Here is a 24,890-nt window from a genome sequence, read left to right as displayed (position 1 = left end):
GTTTATAATTACAGTTAGGCAGGCACTTAAATGACAATTCAAAATCACAGGTGACTTACATGTAAATTTTTCTGAAATTGAAACAAACAAAAAATATGTCTGTTTTAAAGCATACTTCACTCATGCAGTAAGTGTTAGTGCTAAATGCTAAGTGACGATATACTGAATGTAGAAGTAGTGACTTACTTTCTGCTGTACTGCTTGAGGAGTTTGTTACACATCATGAGGATACAGACCACCAACACCAGCACCACGCAGCCCGACACCGCCGAGATCACGATAATCAGCGTGGTGGACGACAGGACGATGTTCTTCTCCGCTACCTGAAGTTCCTCTGTCGCCACCGAGTCCAGCGGAATGGTGAAGTTGTCTGGGGGGGAAATCAATGGCTGAAAAGTTAGGCCCAGGAGAAAAATGTTGTGTTTCCTGTTTCCTGACCAACCGTAGAAAAAACTAGCGTGGGTGCCATCTGATTTGTAACGGCAACCCCAAAAGATGACACCCAGACTAAGAAAAAACTGCCAACCTTTTTGGTGGACCCCTGCAAGGGACACAAATTTTTCAAGCTGAGTGACCTTTTCTAGCTCTGATACCCGAGTGAAGGAATACTGTACAATCGGTTCTCCAACATTGATGGTTGAAAATAAAAGTGTCCTCCTGCAAGTTTTACTTTCAAATTGTTAAACTGTATTGTATATTAAGTAACTGTTGAATCACTAAAGATCGCCAAAGTCTAAAAAAAAAAGAAAGGAAAAAGATAATACTACCTACTGACCCTAATTTTTTTCAAGACCAAAACAGGAAACACAACATTTCTTTTCCTAGGCCTTATTCATTTTCTGTAACAGTTGTCAACCTTGCAGGAGCACAATGAGAACAGGGTAACAACATTTAGAGTTAATGTACATGTAGGACATGTTTCATTCCGAAGAAGTTGAGTACAGGCATAGTACAGTGTACAGCACTGTAAGCACGCACTTCTGTAGATACAGATAAAGCAGAAAAAGTAGTGGTAGCTGTCAGAAACAGAAAGAGGGTGAAATGCATTCTGTGCAGGGCTGTTGCCAGGATGGTCTCAACAAACTAATTTTTATGGTGCTAAAACAATATGAACACTTTAGTTATTCAATTTTACAACTAAATCTTTGGGGTCATCATGCAATCCATAAACCAATGATACAAAACCTAGTGACAACCTTGCTTTATCTCACACAGCATGCCGATTTGTTTGTTTGTTTGTTTCTATACCTGATTTGGGGTTAGCGGTACCCTCAGGTACCACAGGGGGCCTCTGGGTAGTCCCTGCAACAGCCTCGGTAGGTGAGCGGCCGTCATTTGCCTGAGAAGGGGCTGTGGTGACGCGATGGAAGGGGACAGAAGAGTTGGAGCTATCTGTTGCAGAGGGAGGCACAGGAGGAGGAGGGGGGCCTGGGAGGGATGGAGTGAGAGAGAGGGAGGAAGGAGGAATAGAAGGAGAGGAGAGGTGGAGAGAAAACACAAGTATACCCGGTTTGGTTCATTGTCTTCGTCATTGAGGTCCAAAATTGAGAGGAAATGGCATGATTGGCTGATGGGAAAAGATGGCTTTCTGACACAAAATCTACAGGCAACCGATTGGTTGCCAAAAAAAATGGGAAAGGGACAAGGTCAACTGTGATTGGCTGGCTTGTATGAGTCACGAAAAAGACGCTCAAAATTATGGACATATAACCTGCTACATGTATAATGACTATAATCATAATACTACAAAAATCATACAGTTTTCATCTAGAAAGAAGACATGCATATTGTCATAATCAGTGCAAAATGTACAGTTAACATCATGCAGAAAAACTACAACCTTAGTCAAACCTTAGCCACAATGGAAGAAAATAAGTTTATTCCATAACTTTTTTTCCAAAATTACACTCTTCTCACATCTATACACTTGTGTAAAGGACGATACCATCCTTACAAGGTCACGTTAATCAAAAAATAGAAAAGTGCCAAACAGTTTTAGTGTAAATCCTCATATAAAAGCAGTTTTGTCTATTGCACAAAAAACAATTGCTCTTATAGCAAAATCAGTTAGCAGATATTAATAAAAACATGAAATTGTGATTAACAGTAGCTGTCATATATCTAACTAATGCAGATCTTGAACTGTACATTTGTTGGGAGTCAACTTGAGACCATACCCTGAAAATATTTTCTTTACATGTATGTCACAGTTATGTGTGCATTACCCTTCCTAGTGTTACAATATTATGCTCAACTGTACGGTAAATTTGCAGTAAATGGGGTTGAGGTAAAGAATACAGAATCCTGTAGTGTCATATACATGTACATCTACACTGTGATACATTGTACATGAGAACCATACGTAAGAAGTGACTTAGGCCACACCAATTTAATTTGTTGGTTCTCGGATTCGCCTCTTCGTTTTTTTCTGATTTGCAAAAAAAAAAAAATATGATTCTGGTTCTGAATCAACTGAAAAATGCTCATGTTTTGCCCCCAACAGTTGAGGAAAGTCCTTTTCTTCCTAGTTGTTACAGTTTTCCCATCTATCATTGCAGTGGTTTGATTAAAAGTTCAAAATTCAATGTTTAAATTTCAACCCAGCCTTGTGTTGACTTCATGGCTCATTTCGTAGCATTTAAGCCTATAATAGGATGCCAAGACCTGTTTTTATTTTTATTTTTTCGCCCTGTCGCTTCATATTTTTCTGAAAAAATCCGAGAACCAACAAATTAAATTGGTGTGGCATTATTTTCAAGAGTCACAATTGTTCAGATTAAAGCTGGTTTCGCACCCTAGGCCTAGTCCCACCCTGCTGAATGGACATTGAATCATGCAGTTTTCACCTGTCATCATCCCAACAACAGTTAGACAAAGCAGATGCTTAGGGACGCATTACTACTTGCCCTCTGTCACCCAGACAGACACATTCTTCTAGAAACAATAAACTATCTCATGCAAAAATAGCGTCACACCACCGACATCAGCGAATTCTATACAACATGAAATATGTCTTTGGTTTACACCCGTTGCCATGGTAAGGCACGCCTGGACTTACAGAACGTCACATCAAATCCAAAATAAACCTCCAAGGTCAATAATAAACATTCCCGATAAAAATTCCTCACATTTTATTCTGAGAAGTCCTACCAGAAACAAGGCCATGCATGCCAGGGGTACAGTTACTGAGGTTTAGCTAAGGCAGCCATTCAGACAAAAACAGTTACTGTACTACATCTAGTCCTCATATGGTGAGGGTTAACATCAATTCGACCTAATAAATTGTTCCAAATATGATCTCTCATAAGATATTTTCTTAAACAAAACAACTCAGTCACCATTGATTGATTTCATAAAGCCTGTAGAATCTATTGCATAGATTACGATTCAATTCAAACCTCTGTATATTCGTGCACTACCATCAAGATACCAGAAGTCACTCATAGCTTAAAATTACAGAGATTGCACACTTATTAAAGTTATATGCACAAATCGTTTGATTGAAATTTGATATTATGATAAAAAAAGTGCTAAGATGACAAAACTCACTTTTGGGATGTCATTGGTATTAACAAAATTATTACATCATATACTGTTGTAACCATTTTGGATGACTGCTTAAAAATAAAATTAATTCAGGAATAAGCTGTATGACCTTTAATGAGAAAAAGAATAGCACAGCACCAATATTTTGGGATTCACAAAGTCATGTTATCCTAAAAAAACAGTCACGAATCACTCAAGTGTTAAAGCAAAAATACACACACCAAACAAGACTTTAGGCTAGTAAAATATTCCTATTGTGGTTATCTACTCTTGCCCCTAAACAATCAGTACAGTTAGCATCCAGCAACAGACAAGCAAAACTATCATCAGGCCCTGCCCAGCAATAGGAAGTGAACTCCCCCCAGTACCACCCTTGCGGGCCTCAAAAGTTACAGGAGCATCAGTCGCCTCCCCTTGATGGTTAGCCCCTCCCCCTTGCTGATCAGCTCCTCCCCCTTGATCGTTAGTCCCTCCCCGGTGTTCATCAGTCCCTCCCCCTTGTTTGATAGCCCCTCCCCCTTGTTCATAAGGCTCCTCTAACTCCTCTTCCAGCTGTGCGATGGTCTCCTTGGCTGACTCGAGTTCTTTGGTCAGCATGTTGTACCTCAGCGTCATCTCCTTCTCCAGAGCCTTCACGGTTTTGTCCAGCCTCCTCAGCTCACGGTCTGTCTCTTCTTCCTCCTCCGCGAGCTTGTTCATGTTTTGTACGACGGACTGAAGAACGTCCCAGAGCGTCGTGATCTCGTTCTTCAGTGCCTCGTTGCTCGGCTGCGAGGGAACCGGACTGACGCTGACCTGATTGGTCGTTGCCGTTGTTTCGTCGTACCAGTCACCACTAGGCGTGGTACCGGCCGCCGCCACAGTGCTTGTCACGCCCCGTTCTATTTCCTTCTCAATCGCCCACTCAATTTCACTCTCCACTTCCTCTTCAAGCTCTTCCTCTTTCTGTCGGGCGACAACTTGCATATCTAGATCGATAAAGGTTTCTTCAGTCCCGTCCTCCATTTGGGCTATTTCGGGAGGAAACCGGGGCAAGGCGGTTACGCGCCAGTCTTTCTGCGTAGGCGGGGTGCCGCGTAAGTCCTCCTGCGTAGGGGGTGTGCCACCGTACCACCACATGAACTCCTCCTTACCATCCGACCAATAGGGAAAGTCATCCCCACCGAGCGTCCAGGTTTCCTCGTTTTTGTCGGTGTCAATTTGATCGGTACTTGTGTCTTTGGTGGAGAGAAGGAGGAATAGACAGAGAGGAGAAAGAAGAGGGGAAGACAGACACAGGAAGGGAGCCTGACACATCATTCTACTAAACCTTCAAAGCCTAAGAAGTGACAACACGAAATGGCTGGATAGATTGTTAACAAACATGGACACAGAACTGAAAATATAAAACTTAGCGAAAAAAAAGACATGAGAACAAAATGAGTTGGAGACACAGAATGTATAATAAAAGCTGATAAAATCAGACAAAACAAAAAGTACTCAAAGACATGTAGCAGGAGACACAAACATTAGTATCACTCTGTGCTTTCATCATCAATTTTTATGTTGTTTCTCTGTCTCTATTTTTGAACATTTGACATTTCAGTTTCATAGTAGCTTGTGACTTTTGATAGAAACTCAAATGCACTTTTATTGAATGGAAGACATTTGACTTGAGTTTTTCCTTTCTCATTTTCTTTCACTTCTCTCTTTTTTTAAAGTCAACTTCAAAATTTCTGTAGATCCAACTCATAAACAAGACGAACAACTTTTACCAAGGAAGCAGAGCCACATTTTTAGGTCTAAGTCAGACTTTTAAAGGACTTTCCACTGCCATTTTATGTTTAACTGTGGTTTTGTGTCTTTAAGCGACAATGCAATGGATTAGCATCACATGGCAAGGCAAAGCAATGACCAAGGCAAACTGATCATAGCCACACCTACATGTAGTCTGAAGAGTAAAATACAAAACTTCCAAAGGTAAGAAATATCTGTCCTTTCCTGTGCATCATTTTGTTAACATTCTTTATATACATGTACAAATGTACATATTGAAGTACAGTGTAAGTGTCAACAATGTTAAAGAATCTAATTCAACCCTGCTGACAGAAGAAAATCATACATTATAACATTTACAACTTATTCTCCGTATTGTGATCATCTAGTGTGTTACTGTGTACTTCATCAGTAAATTGCCTAGGTGACACCCATGTGATGATACTCCACATGACAGTCCTCTAAAGACACAAGAACACACTGGCTAGAATCTTTAGTGTTTAAGCAGACTGAGCATGACGTTACGTGACTTACCATCCTCACAGCGGGGGATGTTGCATTTCTCCCAGCGGGTGCTTAGGTTGGTGGTGTAGCACCAGGGCTGGGGTTCCTCACCCCCGGGGTTACGGCAGCTGTTCTCCGCGTTCTGTAACTCCGGGAAGTACTCGGGTAGGCGATCGTGCTTGTGTGGCACCTGTTGGGCAAGTGAACATGAACTTCAGGCCACACCAATTTAATTTCTTGGTTAACAGATTTTTCTAGAAAAATAATGTAGCGGGCGGGCGAAAAAAACATAACTAAAAACAAGCCTAGGCATCCTATTATGGCCCAAAATGGTATGATAGGAGCCATATATGCATGAAGTCAACACACCAGGCCGGTTCAAAATTTAAACAATGAATTTTGAACTTTTAATGATACCATTGCATTGAAAGATGGAATAACTAACAACTAGGAAGAAAAGGACTGTTTTCAACTGTTCAGGGCAAAATATGAGCATTTTGCAGTTGATTCTGAATTGTTTATTTTTATTTTCAAATCAGAAAAAAATGAAGCAGGCGAATCCGTTAACCAAGAAATTAAATTGGTGTGGCCTAATGGAAAGTTTTGAACATGAACTTAGGCCATGTTGATTTGATTATATGGATGACATCCTCCGGGAGCCCAAAAATTGATGCGGGCGTGCGAATAAAAAAAGTTTTGCCAAAAAAAAAGTTGTTTTCATTATGAAATGTACGTGGTCATATAGGTTGAACAAATGGGACAGAATATGGTTTGGCGAATAATCTAGTCTCCAAGTTAATTTCTTTACAATTTCATCTTTTTCCGTTTGATTTTGGCATTGTACGACATTTCTTAATTTTTTTTGTAACTTAACTTTGCCCATTTTGCAACTGTTTTGTACGATTTACAGTATGGTTGAAAACTTTCTTTTTTTTTGGAAACGGCCGAAAATTCATGCGCGCGCGGATGTCATACATATAATCAAATCAACATGGCCTTATCAATATGACTGATTTATTGAACTTCCAAAAGGTACATTATCGCAGAAGCCCTTGACAGGGGGACTGAATTGCTCATCTTTGACAAAAGCACTTTACAAACTATAAACCACATAAAATCACTTACCACTTATAAAATGTAACATGTTTTTTTTTTATTCCGAAACATATAATCACAAGACGTGGTGACGACACACTCAAGTTTTTTCAACTTATATTAATGCCGACACCAACACAGGGACAGTACAATACTCATTTTCACCTGAGCGAAGTGAGGAAAGTCCTGTAAAGTGCCTTTCCCAAGGGCACAAGATCGGTGGCATGTCAGGACTCGAACCCGGGGCCTCTGGTTCCGAGTCGAGAACGCTGCCGCTGCGCCACACGACCCCATGTAACATGTTTCATTACAATAATACATTTAACTTACTCTAGTAGAATTTTAGAAGCTAATATATATAGAATACAACACGGTGTATTTCGTATCGCCCGAGGTACCGGCCCGACCGCGCGTCGGATCGCCCGACGGCCGGAGGGAGATCCGATCCGCGGAAGGGCTGGGACCGAGGGTGATCCGGAATACACCGTGTTGTATTTTATTTATGTCATACCCACCCAAGAAAACACGCCTTTCGATGCAAAATGAGCAGAAAGTTGGTGTCCCTAAACCCAAAAAGTGCAACAACATCAATTCCAACGTCCGAATTTTGCATTCGAATTTTCGAAAGCATTGCACGCGGTAAGGGCGAAACGCGTTCGAATCATTCTGTGGAACATTTGGAAGGGCCGGGCCGTACGCGGTAAGAACCCCCGGGCCGTACCGCTAGTTATCACACGGGCCGGAACACCCGTATCGAACGTAATCGCGGCCCAGGTAGGACATAAAGTAGGTTATCAGTCACATGGTCAATGGTTATTTATTTAACCATTGCTTATTGCTTGCTTTTAACAACAATGTAACAACTTATGGAAGAAATGTCTGAGGAATACAGAACAATTTTCAAGTTCCGAGCTCATAAGTCTACAAGTAGGACTTTCTATTCAAAATAAGCGCTGACATTTTGCCTTCATGTCATCACCTGAAAATCACTGGTCTATTTAGTGTACCTCCCTCCAGACTGTACTAACTAACCTGAGCTGCCCAGGGCTGACAGGGATATCCTGACTCTGTCACGTTCAGCGTACCCTGGTAATATCGGCCCTTCCCGCGGTAACAGTCAACTGGAAGAGACAAGAAGAAGATACAGGTTCAGTAAGACTAGTGAGTTTGTGAACTTTCATGGCTGTTTTTCTATGGCATTGGTCTTAATGCAATTGGTCTTCAACTGGCATTTAGGCCATGTTGATTTGATTATATGGTTGACATCCGCGCCTGCATGAATTTTCGGCCGTTTCCAAAAAAAAAAAAAGTTTTCAACCATACTGTAAATCGTACAAAACAGTTGCAAAATGAGCAAAAATATACCTTAAGTTCCAAAAAAAATTAAAAACCATACCAATGTCGTAGAATGCCAAAATCAAACGAAAAAAGACGAAATTGTAAAGAAATAGATTATTCGCCAAACCATATTCTGTGCCATTTGTTAAACCTTCAAAACCACGTACATTTCATAATGAAAACAACTTTTTTTTTTTTGCAAAACTTTTTTTTTATTCGCACGCGCGCATCAGTTTTGGGGCTCCCGGAGGATGTCATCCATATAATCAAATCAACATGGCCTTAGTAGAGTTACTTTAATGGCGTTAGTTGTCATGGCAGGAAGAGACTAGTGACTTGCTGAGTTTTTTTTTGTTGGCCTGGGAGTTCTTTTGCTTGAGATGTTTTAGCATAATGAAGCCAAAAAGAAAAGGAATGTCATAATCTATAATAAGACCAGAGGGGGATTAACGCATTGATGGACACGATCAATGATGTCAACTTGACAAACTCTTTTACCCCTCATAAAGTTTGTGTATCAAAAGCTCAAGCTGATTCCCTCTCGCCTCTTTTTGCGCAGGACACTGGAGCATCTTTTACATGAGAAATAGAACGTTTTTCCAGTCCTTAACCAAAAATAAGTTTGCACAATCATGATGGCAGACAACATTTTTTACGCTTGTCGCCACTTGGACAGATGACTATGCCAAATACGTCGATCCTTCTCCGTGATCCGCGATTACAGCCAGGTGACAGACTGTGCCGAGAGCTGCCTGTCACTCCCCAGACCTGGCAAAACACTCCGGGCTCCAATAATAGCTCCCAGCAATGCCGAGCACCCCGCTCTACCCTCATGGTATTCCTCCCAGTTATTTATCTGCATTTTGATGATTCGGAGGTTAAGCGGCGGGCACAACCGTGCCACGAGACACGAACGCCGCCGATATTATGTGCTCTACAGGATGGAACCCTGCTGTTATTTGCCCCTAACCTTGTAAACGAACTACCTCTGTAGATGTATCACAACAAGAGCTCTTCCCTATAAATTTTCGCCGGCTCCTTGCGGACAACCACTGCAGGGGGCCCCAACTGTCATAACCAAAGCACATCAACCGCCTGCTGGCGGCATAGCTGGCATACAACAGCATGTTTTCCTTACTGAGGTATCAAAGTCCGCCATGTTTACTCTGACAACTGAAATAGAACCTAAACCATCACCGCCCGGTAGGGGGTGGGGCATATACGCAGGCCACACTTGATGCAACAACAGCATGGGTGGGACAAGGACCAAACTTCAGATTCAAGGTGACGGCACTTGTCAACTGTCCCTGATTATTGATAAGGTCTGTGCAGTAACATTTCTTTTATTTCTGACAGGCCAAGTCTGCGGAATGTGGCATGATGGGCGATGACAAGGGGACAGCTGAGATTGCAACAACAAATCAAAGACAAGGCTTAGAGGTCGCACGAGAGGTCAAATAAAGAGGACATCCTCTCTGTGCCTCTTATACAAGACAAACTAACACTGAAATACAGCAGTTAAGTCTAGCTAGATTGCTAGGCTGCTGACTCCTTTACAATTTGGTGACCTACATTGTACAGTCATATAACACATTGCATGGCATCTGCTGAATGCCAACACAGCAGTATAGTAATCCATTTCCTTACATACTGTGCTTTCTGGGATAGAAGTACAAAATGTATAGCTACATGTACAGAAGCAAATGGTGAAGTTTTAAGATCACACTTACCCGTCACCATCTCAGACTTCATCTCTGTCAGGGCCAGCGTCATAGTAACATGGAAAACAGATCAGATCAGAGTTGGAGATACAACATCATTTCATCACATCATGCACTTTATTATCTTTTTCAGTTTAATTCCATTCCAACTGATGTACAATACTTCAAAATAACTTAGTAATACTTAGTACTAGCAAGTTGCTTCTCAGTCTTGAAGAGAAAGAAAGGGAGGAAGGTTGCCCATAAAGAAAAAGACATGAACTCTACTTTATTATGCCAAAAAACAGTCACTCAAGCAACTGGATATGATTTTGAAAACGTTAGACGTTTCAGCTAGTATCCACTAGCTTTCGTCAGTGACTGAGAGACCAGAGGGGAAAGCAGGTTTATATACACAACCTGTTGATTGATATGCAAATAAAGTGAAGACAAATTTTTTTGGAAGTCGAAAAAGGAACCAAAGTCAGACAAGTCAAGACAAGATGATGCAAATTAGTCTGAAAGCTCCTGTTATACAGGACAGGAGCTTAAGCTGAAACGTCTGACGTTTTCAAAATCATATCCAGTTGCTTGAGTAACTGTTTTTTGGCATATCGTATTACCTGGATGTCTAACCTTCATCGACGTATCTACTTTATTATGTTCTCCTATGGGAGCCAAAGCATGCATATGGCCATGTGAGGGTAAGAAGTCCATGTACGACATACATACATACATGTACAACTGTGTGGGGATGCATGTTGCACCACAGATCAACTACCAAGAGCTATGATATGAAGGACAGGGAAGTGTAGAGGAAGAGAGTTAAGCTCATCCACGTAACGCTACCGTGGAGAGTAACTTTAGTAGTAACTGTCCTTGACATGTACACTCACCAAACACAGAAGCGTTGGAGCAGGCCCTGGTGCCGTTGAAAACGCTGGGCAGGTCCGCGCAGACCGGTAGGCGGAAGTGCCCGCGGGAACGTAGGTAAATCCCCGAACGTTTCTTATCCATCAGAAGGGACCACTCCTGGAAACATAAAATGTTCTGCACGGCAAGGCACTGCTCTCTGTGGGAAGAAAAACAACACAGTCAAGCCATATAGAATATATGCTTAAAAACAATAAAACATTCCTACACATGCATCATGTGCTTCAATTTGCGAATCTTACAGTGCACCTCCATGGTCTATCCTGACTTATAGACACAAGAACGACCACAGTACTTACTGCAAGTCAAAAGAAAGGTGTAAATGAGTACCTAGCTTCGGTTAGAGACGTCCCTTGGATAGGACGTTAAATGGAGGTCCCGTGTTTGTCACACCCCAAGCACGTTAAAGAACCCACCGCACTTATCGAAAAGAGTAGGGGTCCTTCCCTGTGAGTGGTTCAAACCTTACAGTCCGGTCTCAAGCAGCTTGTACTTACATGTACAAAACTGGTGTGTTACGCCTAAAGACAGTTTACTGATTATGCGACACAAACAAACAAAAAAAAGTGTTAAATGTTCCCAGTACACACCTGCATAGAGGTGCGGGGCGCGGCACGCCGGTGTCTGTGTCGCAGTTGGGGAAGGCGTAGTGACACAGCAGCGCCTCGGCCACGGGACGGCACATGCCGCTGACCGTGCTCAGCAGCTCGATCTCCAGCGCCCGCACGATGGCCTCGTTCTGCTGCTCGGGGTTCTCCAGCGAGCTGTTGTACCACACCATCCGGCTGCCCACGTGTCGGCGACACATCCTGCCAGAGTACGGCGCACAGTAGCCCGCAGGGCTCTGGTACTTACTGGGATGGATGGTAAACAAAGACAATCAACAGGGGATACAGAAGTGCAAAATGGAACTACTTCAATCCATTTCATTTCAGAAGTGTAATCTCCAAGCAGATCATATGGTGGCAGTATCCATTGGCCAGTGGTGCGGCCATCAGCCAAATGGACACTCCTCTGGCCTTGCTACCATATGATCTGCTTGGAGATTACAGAAGTGTACAAAACTGTATGAATGTCAGACTCTGCATTCATAAAATGTTCTTAAATTTTCCTATCACTCTGCTGTTCTCAATGCATGCACATCTGGCCCTGTATTTGCTATTTCAATACATATCTCAACAGTAAGATATAAAAAAAAACAGACAGCAGGCATCCTTCCATCTCGAAAGGTAGAAAATAAGAAAGTAAATAAATCAATTTAGCTTAACTGCTGCGATAATTGATCTGCAGACATATGATTGACATTACATTAAAGTTCAGGAAACAGTTTGCCTATAAGCTGTCAGATTGGCTTTGTCATTTTCTTCCCTTACTTCACAATCAATTTCAATATTTAAAGCTCTTGCAGGTATAATGAAAGCATCAATAAGAAGACAATTTTTCTTTGATTAGAGCACTTATTCTTAAGGGTATTATATTTTTCTACTTGCAAGGTAATTCCCAAATTTCAGACAAAATGGTAATTGTTGACTGTTTGTCAATATCTAAGCACAGTGATCAAAGGGACTTTTTTTATTATTATACCTGGGGGGGGCAGGGGGGCTTAATTACTCTCCAAGCAGAGGTTTGGGTTTGGGGTTATTTTTAGCATGTTTTTTAAGCTTTTTTTATCGGGGTTTCTCTTTTGCACTGAATTTTTTGGCCCACCAAACATGGGGAAAAAATCCAGTGCAAAAGAGAAACCCTGACAAAAAAGCCTCAAAACATGCTAAAAATAACCCCAAACCTCTGCTTGGAGAGTAGGGCTTAATCGCATTCAGGTATATTCAAGGATTAGATTTCCCTGGAATAAGCAAATATTTTTGAAGGGTCAAGTCACATTCCGAAGGTACAAATACAAGTCATCAACTGAAGCAAAAAAATGAGGAGAATACATCAAGATAACAGATAATAATTTTTTTTCTTCAATTCAAGAATCATTTTCGACATAGCTAAATAAACAAAAAATGAATCATTTATCACTAAAAATAAGACTGAAAAGAGGACAAAGAGCATGCAGTGTTCGAAATACCTGTCTGCAGTCTGCAATCTGCAGATAGATTTTCAAGATTGCAGAAGAAAAATTTATACAATCTGCAATTTTGCAGCAGGAAAAATTGGCACTTGGGGTTTGACGCTTTTGGCCCCAAGGACAGACAACACTTAAGCTCCTGTTTTGAAACAACAGGAGCTTCTTCACTAATTTGCATCAACCTTGTCTTGTTTATCTTTTGTTTCCTTTTGGACTTCCAAAAATTTGTCTTCACTAATTTGCATATCAATCAATAGTTCATGCTTATAAACCTGCAAGATTGTAGTATGGAGGCTTGTGTATTTGCAGAAAGTATTTCCAAATTGCAGAACAAAATTTTTACTCTTCTGCAATATTGCAGAGCACTGAAAAAAAGTATTTCGACCACTGGCATGCATGGGTGTACCTCTTGTCTGTGATGATGACTCGCCCTGTCCTACGGAGTACGGTGACCCCGCCAGAGTGTTGGTTTCGTGCCTCGCAGGTGTAGTTAGATGGTGATGTGGCCTTCACTGTCAACATGGACTCCGTGTATGTGGTGTTGGTCTCTGGGTAGATCAGCTAGTGAAACAAAAAAGATGTAACGGAGGGGGCCCTGAGTTCGCCACTTTTTAACATAAATCACACATTTCAAAGGAAAATTCCATGAACCTCTTGATGATATATGGCCATGTCGAAAGAGTTTTTGTTAGACTTTTTACATACGTGTTACCATGGTGATTGATCAAACGTTGAGGTCAAGGGTCAACCTTCTACTTTGCGACGTAACTAGGGCGGTAGTTCCAAGGGTGTACCCCGAGTTCGCCACTTTTTATAATTTGTCAGGAAGTATCAAAATATGGATTGAAAGTGTTTTTTAGCCTTTGGATTTTATTCCTAGAGTTAACGCTTACTCGTTTGGGGGTAGTAAAACAAATACTTTGTGGCGCATCGGAACGAAACGCGCCATTTATTTGGACATAACAAGGTCGGTCCTCTGCGACGTAACTGTGGGAGCATATTACTGAACCATGAATATACAAGTGGGCTTTTGAGTATTTATTTGATATAATGTTACTTTTATCATGCTACCAACGTAAAACTGAAACTCACAGCTTAATCAGTTGTGTTCCATCCAAACATTTGTTATTAAACATTGACTTTCTACACAAGTCATAAATTAGTCACAATGTATCAGAAAATATTGTGTAAAAAGTTAGTTAGAATAACTTGTAGTAATATTGCCTTGAAGTTCTCTTTTAATTTCACAGTAAAGACTCAAAAAGAGTGTTGAAGGCAAACTAAAATTTTGTGTCATTACTCAATTCTTTGAAACAGTGAACATCTTTTTACTTGCTCTCATGCAAAAGTATAATGTCTATTGTAAAATTTAACTATCTAATAATCTACATCAAAGAAGACTCTAGTAGTACTCTACACAATACACTTATACCATGAACAACTTCTTTACCCTTTCCTTTACATTGACTTTCCTTGCTCTTCCAATCTGCCACAATCCAAGGCACGCACATAAACATATCACATAATACATTAAAAATTCTTAAGGCACTTTAGGGAGCAACAAACAACCAACTACAACCATGCTGTAGTAATGAAAAAGAACTGTACCTAATGATCAAGACTTTGGATATCAAATCTATATGTTCAACTTGAATCATTCTGCAGTCTGGCAATTGTATTTCAATGGATAAAAACTAGCTACACTTTAAAAAGCTATCAAATTATCTTTAATAAAAAACTATAGGGCACTGTCAAGAAATATTTAAGACTTTTTGTACATGATATCCATTATCACAACTACATTTGTAGTATACTATATGCCTTCAAGACTAGTACATGTACAAATGTACATGCATGTACCACACACATTTTTTTGTGTGTTAAAGCAATGTGATCGAGAAAGACATCATAACACATTGCTGAACATATCTGAAGAGGTACATGTACTTGTAATATCTAGGATGCCTCAGAATCTCAAAGAGGACTTTCTCACATGGGGGAGTTCATGTTAGTACAGAAGACAAGAAAACTGCACTATACTCACTCTCTTGATATTTTGTATGGTTGAGAACCTCGGAGACAGCTACAGACACAAACGGAACAACAACGTCAAACAAGGAAAGTCGTCCACCGTATCTACATGTACATTGTACTAGCAGACAACCACAAGGGCAACAGTACGGTACCAAAATCTCCTGGAGACGTTTCACTGTAACAGTTTAGTGACACAATACACAAGTGATGCAATACAACACCAGTCAATAACACAGAATAAGACAAGTTTGATAATTGTAACGGCTTTCCACAGGTTATATATAAAAACACACACGGCATCTACATGTACATGTAAGGCTCTCTTTAGACTGACAACAATTGAATAGTCGTGCGAATGTATCGTCAAGATGTCGCCGGCGACAGTATTTTTTGGCCGTCTAAAGAGGATCAAAATAGTTTCGCGATAGTAATCCTCCAATAATCATCACTACCACCTCGGACCCTACTGTGTCACCCTTCAGCGGCATAATCAGGCCGTTTTAGACTTCGTAATCCGTAGGCAGCCTCCGCAAAAATCAACGTAATTCGTAATTGGACATTAGCCGCAAATCGTAAAGTCGTAATCAGCTCTGAGACTTTAACGTAATTCGTAATAGGCGGCGAAAATTTTGCGTAATTCGTAATCACTACCCCCCCTTGCAGGCCCTCATCTAAAGCAATCCATCGCCGGCGAAGGAAGTGGGACGTCATGGATTGTCATATCACTATATACCATCGTCAGTCTAAAGAGAGCCCTAAGGCTCTACATTTTAGTATAATTACGGTACATCTAGTGTCCACTGAAGCTACATGCCCCAACTCTACTCATGCCTGTACCTTAACTACTGGTCAGGAGTTTATATAATAAGACAAGCTTAAATGGTTGCCAGGGAACACATTTTACTTGAGCGTGAGCCAGAACACATGATGTTTGTTGTACTTACAGGTTTGCTGTTCTTGTACCAGGTGATGTTGGGCTGTGGGATGCCCCACACAAAACACGACAGTGTCACCTCGGTGCCGAAGGACACGTTCCTATTAGATGGACCCTGCAGCATCTCAGCTGGGACTGTACATCATAGATATGATAATCAATCAATACTACACTAATAGCCAGAGCTTCTGTAAAGATACATCCATGGTCATATGAAACAAAAATTGTGTGTGCAAAAACCATCAATATTAAAGCGCCTGCATGGGGGGAGTGGATATGAATGATTAGGCCTAGGGAAAAAATGTTGTGTTTCCTGTTTCAGTCCTGAAAAAAATAGGGTCGATATGTAGGGATTATCTTTTTTTTTCTTTTTTTGTTAGACTTTTGTCAGGTGATCTCTATATACTGATCCAACTTATGTAAAACTTGCATGAAGACACTTATAGTTGTCAACGTTGAAAAACCCATTGTATATGTTTCATCACAGGTAGCCGTGGACGACTCTGGTACACCTTTTTGCATGATAATGCCGGTGACAGAGTCGTGGAAAGCTCCATAGGCCAAAACCAACCTTTGCCGTGCCGGGCCTCATGCAACGGGCCGGCCCCGGTTTTTTGGTGTCCCTGGCTTCCCGACGCACTCACCTGCCGGGCCGGGGGGATAAGACCCTAAACAAACGCAGCATTTAACCACAACACGGCCTCGGAGCACGTAACTCCATACAAATCATCGGCGATCGGCGCCATTTTGAATTCAGGAATCGGCCCGCAAAACAGGTCGGACCCTGAGTTTACGACAGATTACGTCGTTATTTTCAACTCTCCAACGTTCAAGCTGCAGGTATCATGACGTAATCTGTCGTAAACTCAGGGTCCGACCTGTTTTGCAGGCCGATTCCTGAATTCAAAATGGCGCCGATCGCCGACACGGCAAAGGTTGGTTTTGGCCTATGGAGCTTTCCACGACTCTGTCACCGGCATTATCATGCAAAAAGGTGTACCAGAGTCGTCCACGGCTACATCACAGGTGTCATGGAGCTAGAAAAGGTCAAATCAGCTTGAAAAATTCATGTTCCTTGCAGGGGTCCACCAAAAAAGGCTAGGATCAGCAGTTTTTCTAGGGTACGGTCGGGAAACAGGAAACAACTTTTTTTTCCTTCAATGTAGGCCTTATGATTTATGCAAAATTTTTTACAGCCAATTACGAATTGCACTAAATGAAGCTTGAATTACATTAACTGCCTACAAATTACGAAGACTTGAAAAGTCCTGATTACAGCTTATGAGAAAGGCCATACAGGCCCTCATAATATGTACCTTGTATTGTGAGGTAGGCATAGTTGGAGTAAGTCTGCCCGTATTCATTACTGGCCACACATCGATACCGTCCCCCATCGCTTAACTGCAGTTCCTTGATCCGGAGGTTTCCCGACGGAAGGATACTCTTCCTTTGGTCGATCTCGATGGGGTAACCCTCGCGCTCCCAGATCACTACCGGGCTGGGGTTGCCTGTCGCGCCGCAGCGTAGCGATGTTCGAGTGTTAGCGAGGGCAGTCACGTTGATAGGTGGTCTTGTAATCTGGGGTCCTGTAGAGTAAGGAAACATAATCTGTCAGACAAGCAGAAAGAAATCACTTTGTGTTTATCCTTGACAAATCTTTTATTATTATAATTTCTTCACTATTTTTGATTTTTTTATACTTCTTTTAAATTTTTTTTATCATCTTTTTATTACTATCTTTTATATTTTGACGAATCTTTACAGTAGTGATAAAGGTGTGTAAATTGATATCACTTAGCCATCTTACACAGATTTAGTGCAGTGTTTAAAAAAATTGCACACTGTGGCAGACTTCAAAAAAATTTTTACAAGTGTGCTATAAAGCAATCAACTACAGGTGCTTGTTTACGAGTACATAAAGTTTGAATATTAGGAAATTCTTAATTATCAAGGAGTGCTCTATAAAAGCCTTTATTACCCTCAGTGCAACTTAACAGCGATTCTTGACAAAGTTTTCAAATGTCTTAAGAACAAGACTAGTGCTTCAATCCACATGTGAAAGCGTGCGCGAGTCCCCACACTAACTATGTTGATGACTGGAATGGAATTCAATACCAGTACCGAAGCCTTAATTAAGGCCACACCAATTTAATTTGTTGGTTCTCGGATTTTTTCAGAAAAAATATGAAGCGACAGGGCGAAAAAAATAAAAATAAAAACAGGCCTAGGCATCCTATTATAGGCTTAAATGCTACAAAATGAGCCATGAAGTCAACACAAAAGGCTGGGTTAAAATTTAAACATTGAATTTTGAACTTTTAATCAAACCACTGCAATGATAGATGGGAAAACTGTAACAACTAGAAAGAAAAGGACTTTCCTCAACTGTTGGGGGGCAAAACATGAGCATTTTTCAGTTGATTTTTTTTTGCAAATCAGAAAAAAACGAAGAGGCGAATCCGTGAACCAACAAATTAAATTGGTGTGGCCTAATGTCACAAAAATGTAGTACTACATGACCACATCTGACTGGTCATTTCAGAATTCAATCATTTCCTGTACCATGACAGGAAAATATTTAGGGGTCTGAAAATACACACATAAAAATAACTTGGATTAAATTATGCCTAAATTTTTGCCAGCAAAAAGTAATTTCTTCCCAATTTCCCAACCAAATGTAACCAAAAATAGTCTCCTTTAATTTCAAACATATAACATCGTTCATATAACAACATAGCCACTTCTACTTTCTTGACAAGAAATATGGCAAAAGACAAAAAAAGGTCTGGGGAAGACTTTATTAATCACAGCAGTAAACATTTGGAAAGACAGAGAACATTCAATAGAATACAATGTACATGTATGTATCTAACAGTACAAGTAACACAAAGTTGCAGGAAGAAAGTCTAGTGTGTTTGACATACACATATACATGTAAATACAAGGACAGACAAGAGTCATGATCAAGAAAGAATAGACCACACACACACACATCAATAAGAATTTTATTATCAAGAATCAGAACACTAGCCCATCTAAATAGATTGCACCTGTATCTACATAAAACGAAATCTATTTGCACATAACAATATTTCTACAAATAGAAGCTTTTCTATGTTCATGAAACTAAATCTGTTCTAAAAGGTAAAGTTATTTCATGTCATTTTGTGATGAATTCCGTGTACTCAAAAGGCAGTACATGCAAAGATTCAAAATTATATCCAATATGACACAAGTTTTACAAAGAAAATGTCTCAATATTCTCCCTTATTTATGTTCAAGTGGAAAGACCTTGGCTAATCAACAGTAACACTTTCTGAATGCCAAACTTTGTGCTCACAACTTGAATCATGTCCAACAACAACTTTGTGAGTCACATTGTGGCCCATTTGTTAGCCCTACATGTACAGCCAAGGTTGCTTGTTTTCTACAATCTGTCCAAGGTAATCCAAGGTCAGCATCTGGAGCTAGCTGGCTTCTAAGTTTCCCAAATAAGGACTTGAGGGTCACAGGACAAACAAGAAGAGAGAGATAACAGAGATGGGCAGAAAGATCTAGAACTTAGTAGAAGGCCAGGGCTGGACCAGACAGCATGGAGAGAGAAAGAGAGAGACATAAGTGTTAAGTCTGAATGAGTCATTGAAAAGCAATTGAGATCAATACAAATTTGGGATTGAATTCTAGTATTATGAACATCTGTATCAACTGACCAAACTTTACTTATTGTAACAGTAGTCATAAATGACACAAAATTCACATTTTTGGTGAAAATTGTTGAAAATTTACAGTATGTCATTTACAGTAAGTTGAATTGATATAGACATTTTTATGTTCTACACTGTACATTATCTATTTTTTTACCACAGTTCAAGTAAAAGTAACGTTTGAAAAGCAAAAATTGTCCCCTAACTGTGAGTTGCTCCGTACCTGTTCTCACGTCTAGCCTGGTGCATGACGACCACTCCAGTTCTGTCCCATTCCCTCCGAGACAGCAGTACACGCCCACGTCCGTTGTCGTTACGCTCAAAATCGTCAAGTTCTGCCCGTCGTGAGACACCCTGGTGTTGTTGTTGTCTCCCGTGACAACGATCCCGTTGTGCGTCCACCGGGTTATGGCCGAGGACGCTGCCACGATGTTACAGTCAAACATGGCGCCGAGTCCCGTGAAAATGCGAATGGTGCGTACAGGAGTGCTAGTGGGGCTCCTAACAATACTACTGGTTGTTGTTGTTGTTGTGGTGGTGGTGGTGATAGCATTAGTCACTGCAAAACAAAGCAAACTCAAAAAGGTTAAGAAAAACTTAATTAAATTTCAATCAAGTGTTAATACAATTACTGTCAAAATCATAAAAATATGGTTACTGATTAGTATATAATATTATATGATTAATACAAAATATCATATCATTATTCTATTAACCATAAGCATTAGTCATTACTCATTAGCATGATCTGAATGAGATATGTGTAGTTACATACATGTTGTATTACACTAAGATTAAATTTTGCAATTGAACTGTAGTACTTTATTATCTCTTAAGTGCCAGAAGAAAGATCCTTCCTCAAACTCAAAAGTTGTACTACAGGAATGTTTTCGATGATGGCCGTCTTAAAAGTTAATAAAACACTCCTGCATTTCTAATTCTATGGTAGAATTTGCTATCCGTTCCTCCCCTTTCTTCAGAACATGGTAGAGTCTGGCAACTATTGGATTACATTTACATAATACGTGTACTGAGGACCTGTAGCTGATCTATTGAACTGTCACGCAGTCATACCAAAAATGACCAAAATCTCTGGTATTCTAAACCCACCAGGGAGAAAAATCTCACAGCCTGCCACCAAGTCTGCATGAGTACATGATATGTATACACCAATCCGTCTGCGAAATAGAATTACTTGTATCGTAGGTATTCAAAACACAGCGGCACGAAATATTTCTCGCCTGAATACCAAGTCTGGTCGCTCAAGTGATACCATTAATGTACGCCAAAAAGGGCCAACCCTTTCCGCATGGTCTGAGAGCACTACCATTACCTCCAATATATTTAAAACATGCAGACATAGACTGTTCTAAGGCCACACCAATTTAATTTGTTGGTTCTCGGATTTTTTCAGAAAAAATATGAAGCGACAGGGCGAAAAAAAATAAAATAAAAACAGGTCTAGGCATCCTATTATAGCCCCAAATGCTACAATATGAGCCATGAAGTCAACAAAAAAGGCTGGGTTAGAATTTAAAGTATAAATTTTGAACTTTTAATCAAACCACTGCATTGATAGATGGAAAAAAATTGTAACAATTAGGAAGAAAAGGAATTTCCTCAACTGTTGGGGGCAAAATATGAGCATTTTCAGTTGATTCAGGACCAGAATCAATTTTTTTTTTGCAAATCAGAAAAAACAAAGAGGCGAATTCGAGAACCAACAAATTAAATTGGTGTGGCCTTACCTCCAATATATTTAAAACATGCAGACATAGACTGTTCTAATACCAAGTTTAGTGGGGCAAGTGCTGGATTGATTCCATATTCTACCAAGGGTAAAGGTGAATGGGTGTCTAGGCTCACTCTAACCCCCATGTCATTGGTTCTGACCCCTGATGGAATACTTTTGTACCCGGGTTTCACTCTCTTCACCCTGAAACTAATCAAGCTTTCCAACAATGTCTGCTTAGATTGGCAGAGTAGGCTTTTACAGAAAGTACAAGCAGACTTCTTGAATTGCAATTTGGGTTGGGCTTGAGTGGATTGTAAGTTTGTTTCAAGAAAGTTGTACTTCTGTAAGGCCATGTTGATTTGATTATATGGATGACATCCGCGCGCGCATGAATTTTCGGCCGTTTCCAAAAAAAAAAAGTTTTCAACCATACTGTAAATCGTACAAAACAGTTGCAAAATGAGCAAAAATATACCATAAGTTACAAAAAAATTAATAAAAACTATACCAATGTCGTAGAATGCCAAAATCAAACGAAAAAAGACGAAATTGTAAAGAAATGAACTTGAAGACTAGATTATTCGCCAAACCATATTCTGTGCCATTTGCTCAACCCTCATGACCACGTAGATTTCATAATGAAATAAAACTTTTTTTTTGGCAAAACTTTTTTTTTATTCGCATGCGCGCATCAGTTTTGGGGCTCCCGGAGGATGTCATCCATATAATCAAATCAACATGGCCTAACTACAAGGAAAGAGATATGAGAAAAGAACAAAAGGGCAAACTGCTATCTTTTTAACAGTTTGACAGATTTAATATTTCTTTAGCACTTAAATTCCAAATCAGTGACTTCCATAAACTATCAAACATGAACTTCCTACACCAGAAATTGGACTTACCCAAATTTTCCACTGTACACCTCCAGTCATTGTCAAAGAAAATTTGGTTAATTCCAATACTTGTGTTGCAGCCTTCTCAAACAAGCCGGCTACCGGCGAAAATCGCCGCCTACTCAAATTTTGCGCCGGCTACTTTCGTGTAAATTTCAGAAAACAATGTAGTCTCCATTACATTTCTCACAAACTCCACCGGCTCATTTCTTCTGACGAACTTCAGACAATTTTCTGCTAGCTTTCTGGATCTGAAAACTGCTTCTTTCTTAGCCTCCTGTGCAGATTTCTAGTGCACGAGTCATCGTTTGCTTCTCAGCGGCCCGCGGCCAGAGCGGCCGAAACTTTACGGGGGGAGGGTCTTGTTCGGGGCTCGAGTTGAATCGGCGGAGCTGTATCGCTCGAGCTAGGCGGAACTTGCTTCGTAAACTAGTTGCTCACGAAAATTTATCAAGCCGCTACCTTCCCAACTTCTCCCGGCACTAGTAGTATTCCTGCTACAAATAACTAGTACGAATCACGTCAAAAAAATATCAAGACATGTACAGAAGCGTGTTCGTATCTTTCATACACAGTTAGAAACACGAGACAAATTTTCGAAAACAAATCGCCATCAGCGAGATTTCACAGCTGTTTCATTTCATCAAAGTTCTTGTCGATCGTAAAATGATCACTCATCTGTTGTCTCCACTTAGTGTGTCATTTGTAGCGTAATCACGGCGAGCCAAAAATCAGCGTCAAAACTAAGAAACCCCGGAATAAAAAACGCACACTCCCCATCGCTGTACAAAAACAGGAGCTTTCGGGCGCCATCTTGTCATGAATAAGTAAGTAGCACAGCGCGATCGACGCTCTGATTGGTGAGATCGAGGTTCACCTCACATGACCTGCGTTCTGATTGGATAAGCGATATAGCCAGCAGCAGGCAGCGCGGAAGAATTTTTCTTCGTCGATGCAGAAGAGAGACACATTTACGCTGCTTTCTCTACGTTTTTTCTACGACTACTTAGCAACATCCTATTAAAGAAATGCATAATCAAAAGAATTTTCGGGAAGATATATATTTCTCTACGTCGATTTTTGGCCTTTTTCTCGTAATATTCCTGTTCAAGGAACCCGGAAGTCAGTGTACCGGGACGCGGGGTGAATTTCTATCGGGCATTTATGGAGCGCACCCCGCTAGAATTAAACCGTCAAAACAGAAACAAAACTTCCAAAAAGCGAACCTGTGACATTTTTTCAGATCCCAATGATTATGTTTTCGATCAAATTGACTATTTAAATATGTCTTTTTTTATTTTCCTGCATTTTGTAGCCGGGCGCAAGGACCGCGCGTAATACGATCGGAGTGGCAAACAATTTTTTAATACAGCCTTTTTCCGGAATTATTTGTGCACGAACCGTAAATTTTGGAACCATAAGATTGCCATAAAAGCTGCTCAGAATGTACCAAAAACGATGTTTAGGGGTCTAATTTCTACAATTTCCTCCGGGGGAGGGCCCCCCGGACCCCCCCAACGGGAGGGGGGCCACCCCCCTCCCGTACCTCCCCCGCGAGCCGCTGCGCGGCTCGCTTCGAGCCACTTCGTGGCTCGCCTGCTACTTTTTCTTAGCAGCCACCTACTCAAATTTTTTTGAGAAGGCTGTGTTGGAAATTACAATTCAAAAGTGTTTCATAATAACTTCTACCAAGAACATAGATGAACTTTCAAGCTAAAATCACTATTAAACATGTACAATATTACAGTCCTTAACCCCCTCCCGTATAAGTAGTACAGCCCATCCCCTTATCAAGGTCAAACCCATCTCTTAATTGCCCCTCCCCGATCCGGCTTGTCCTCCTAAGTGGTACAAAATCCATTCTTGATCCAACAGAAATCCAACAACACCGACTTCTGTCTGATCCGTCCTCCTATTAACATTCCTGTCACATTCTGCTGCAGTCCCTCGAACTTGGGCGGTCTGGAACATGGAGCCAGCAATAGTGCTGACCTGGAGTGAATGGGGGTTTAAGGTGTCCTCCCTGGCTAATTTGGCATTTTCACTTTCCATCGTTTTCTCACAAACAAATTTAGAAAGAACTGTAGTTGTACTGAATATTGATACCTGGGTACAAAAGGGTTATGAAAATAATTTTTTGGACCATATGGATGACGTCATCACATTTTATTGCCCCAAATGTAATTATCTTTAAAGTTATAATATAGCACTTTGGTACAAGTAACTGAAATAAAAGTATGATTTTCATGTGCATAATGGTCAAAGCTACAAACGTACGTTTGCACAAATTGATATCTACTAATTATCCGTAGTTATTAGAGAATAACCTAATTGCCTAATTAAAATTTAGTTATTCCCTAATAACTATCTACAAACAAAACCTGAAAAAAACAAGATCATTTGTTCCCTAAACCATGTTTATTTGTCTTCCAATTCAATAGACCCATTCGACTTTCACGGATCGCATAAACTGCTTACGTCACAGGGGGGACATTTCGAAAGAATGTCGTTCTAGAACACTGAAGTTAAACGCGGCTTGCGCTCGCGATGTCCCCCTGGCAGATCATTTTTTTACTAAAATGTAGGTAAGTGTCTTTTTTTCTCGGTAATATATGCGGAAATGACAGGAAAACAGGCACCAACATTGT

General features: G+C 40.5%; 1 protein-coding gene across 1 annotated transcript in view; it reads right to left on the bottom strand.

The window, feature by feature from the left end:
* Positions 1-20,179, bottom strand: part of LOC109476027 (muscle, skeletal receptor tyrosine protein kinase-like) — a 29,994-nt gene extending 9,815 nt beyond the window's left edge. The window contains 12 exon segments of the mRNA XM_019776839.1: positions 187-370; positions 1,249-1,428; positions 5,836-5,995; positions 7,933-8,021; positions 9,969-9,992; positions 10,835-11,010; positions 11,462-11,725; positions 13,349-13,503; positions 14,987-15,025; positions 15,921-16,045; positions 17,227-17,496; positions 19,838-20,179. Of these exon segments, the coding sequence (XP_019632398.1) occupies positions 187-370; positions 1,249-1,428; positions 5,836-5,995; positions 7,933-8,021; positions 9,969-9,992; positions 10,835-11,010; positions 11,462-11,725; positions 13,349-13,503; positions 14,987-15,025; positions 15,921-16,045; positions 17,227-17,496; positions 19,838-20,060 (1,889 nt within the window). The 5' untranslated portion in view covers positions 20,061-20,179.
* Positions 20,180-24,890: the final 4,711 nt, after the last annotated feature.

The sequence above is a fragment of the Branchiostoma belcheri genome, unplaced genomic scaffold, assembly GCF_001625305.1.
Source record: "Branchiostoma belcheri isolate BF01 breed outbred unplaced genomic scaffold, Haploidv18h27 scaffold36, whole genome shotgun sequence".
In the NCBI taxonomy this organism is placed as follows: domain Eukaryota; kingdom Metazoa; phylum Chordata; class Leptocardii; order Amphioxiformes; family Branchiostomatidae; genus Branchiostoma; species Branchiostoma belcheri.
The sequence above is the reverse complement of the archived record's forward strand: the minus strand, read 5'-3'. Positions and strand labels throughout refer to the sequence as shown.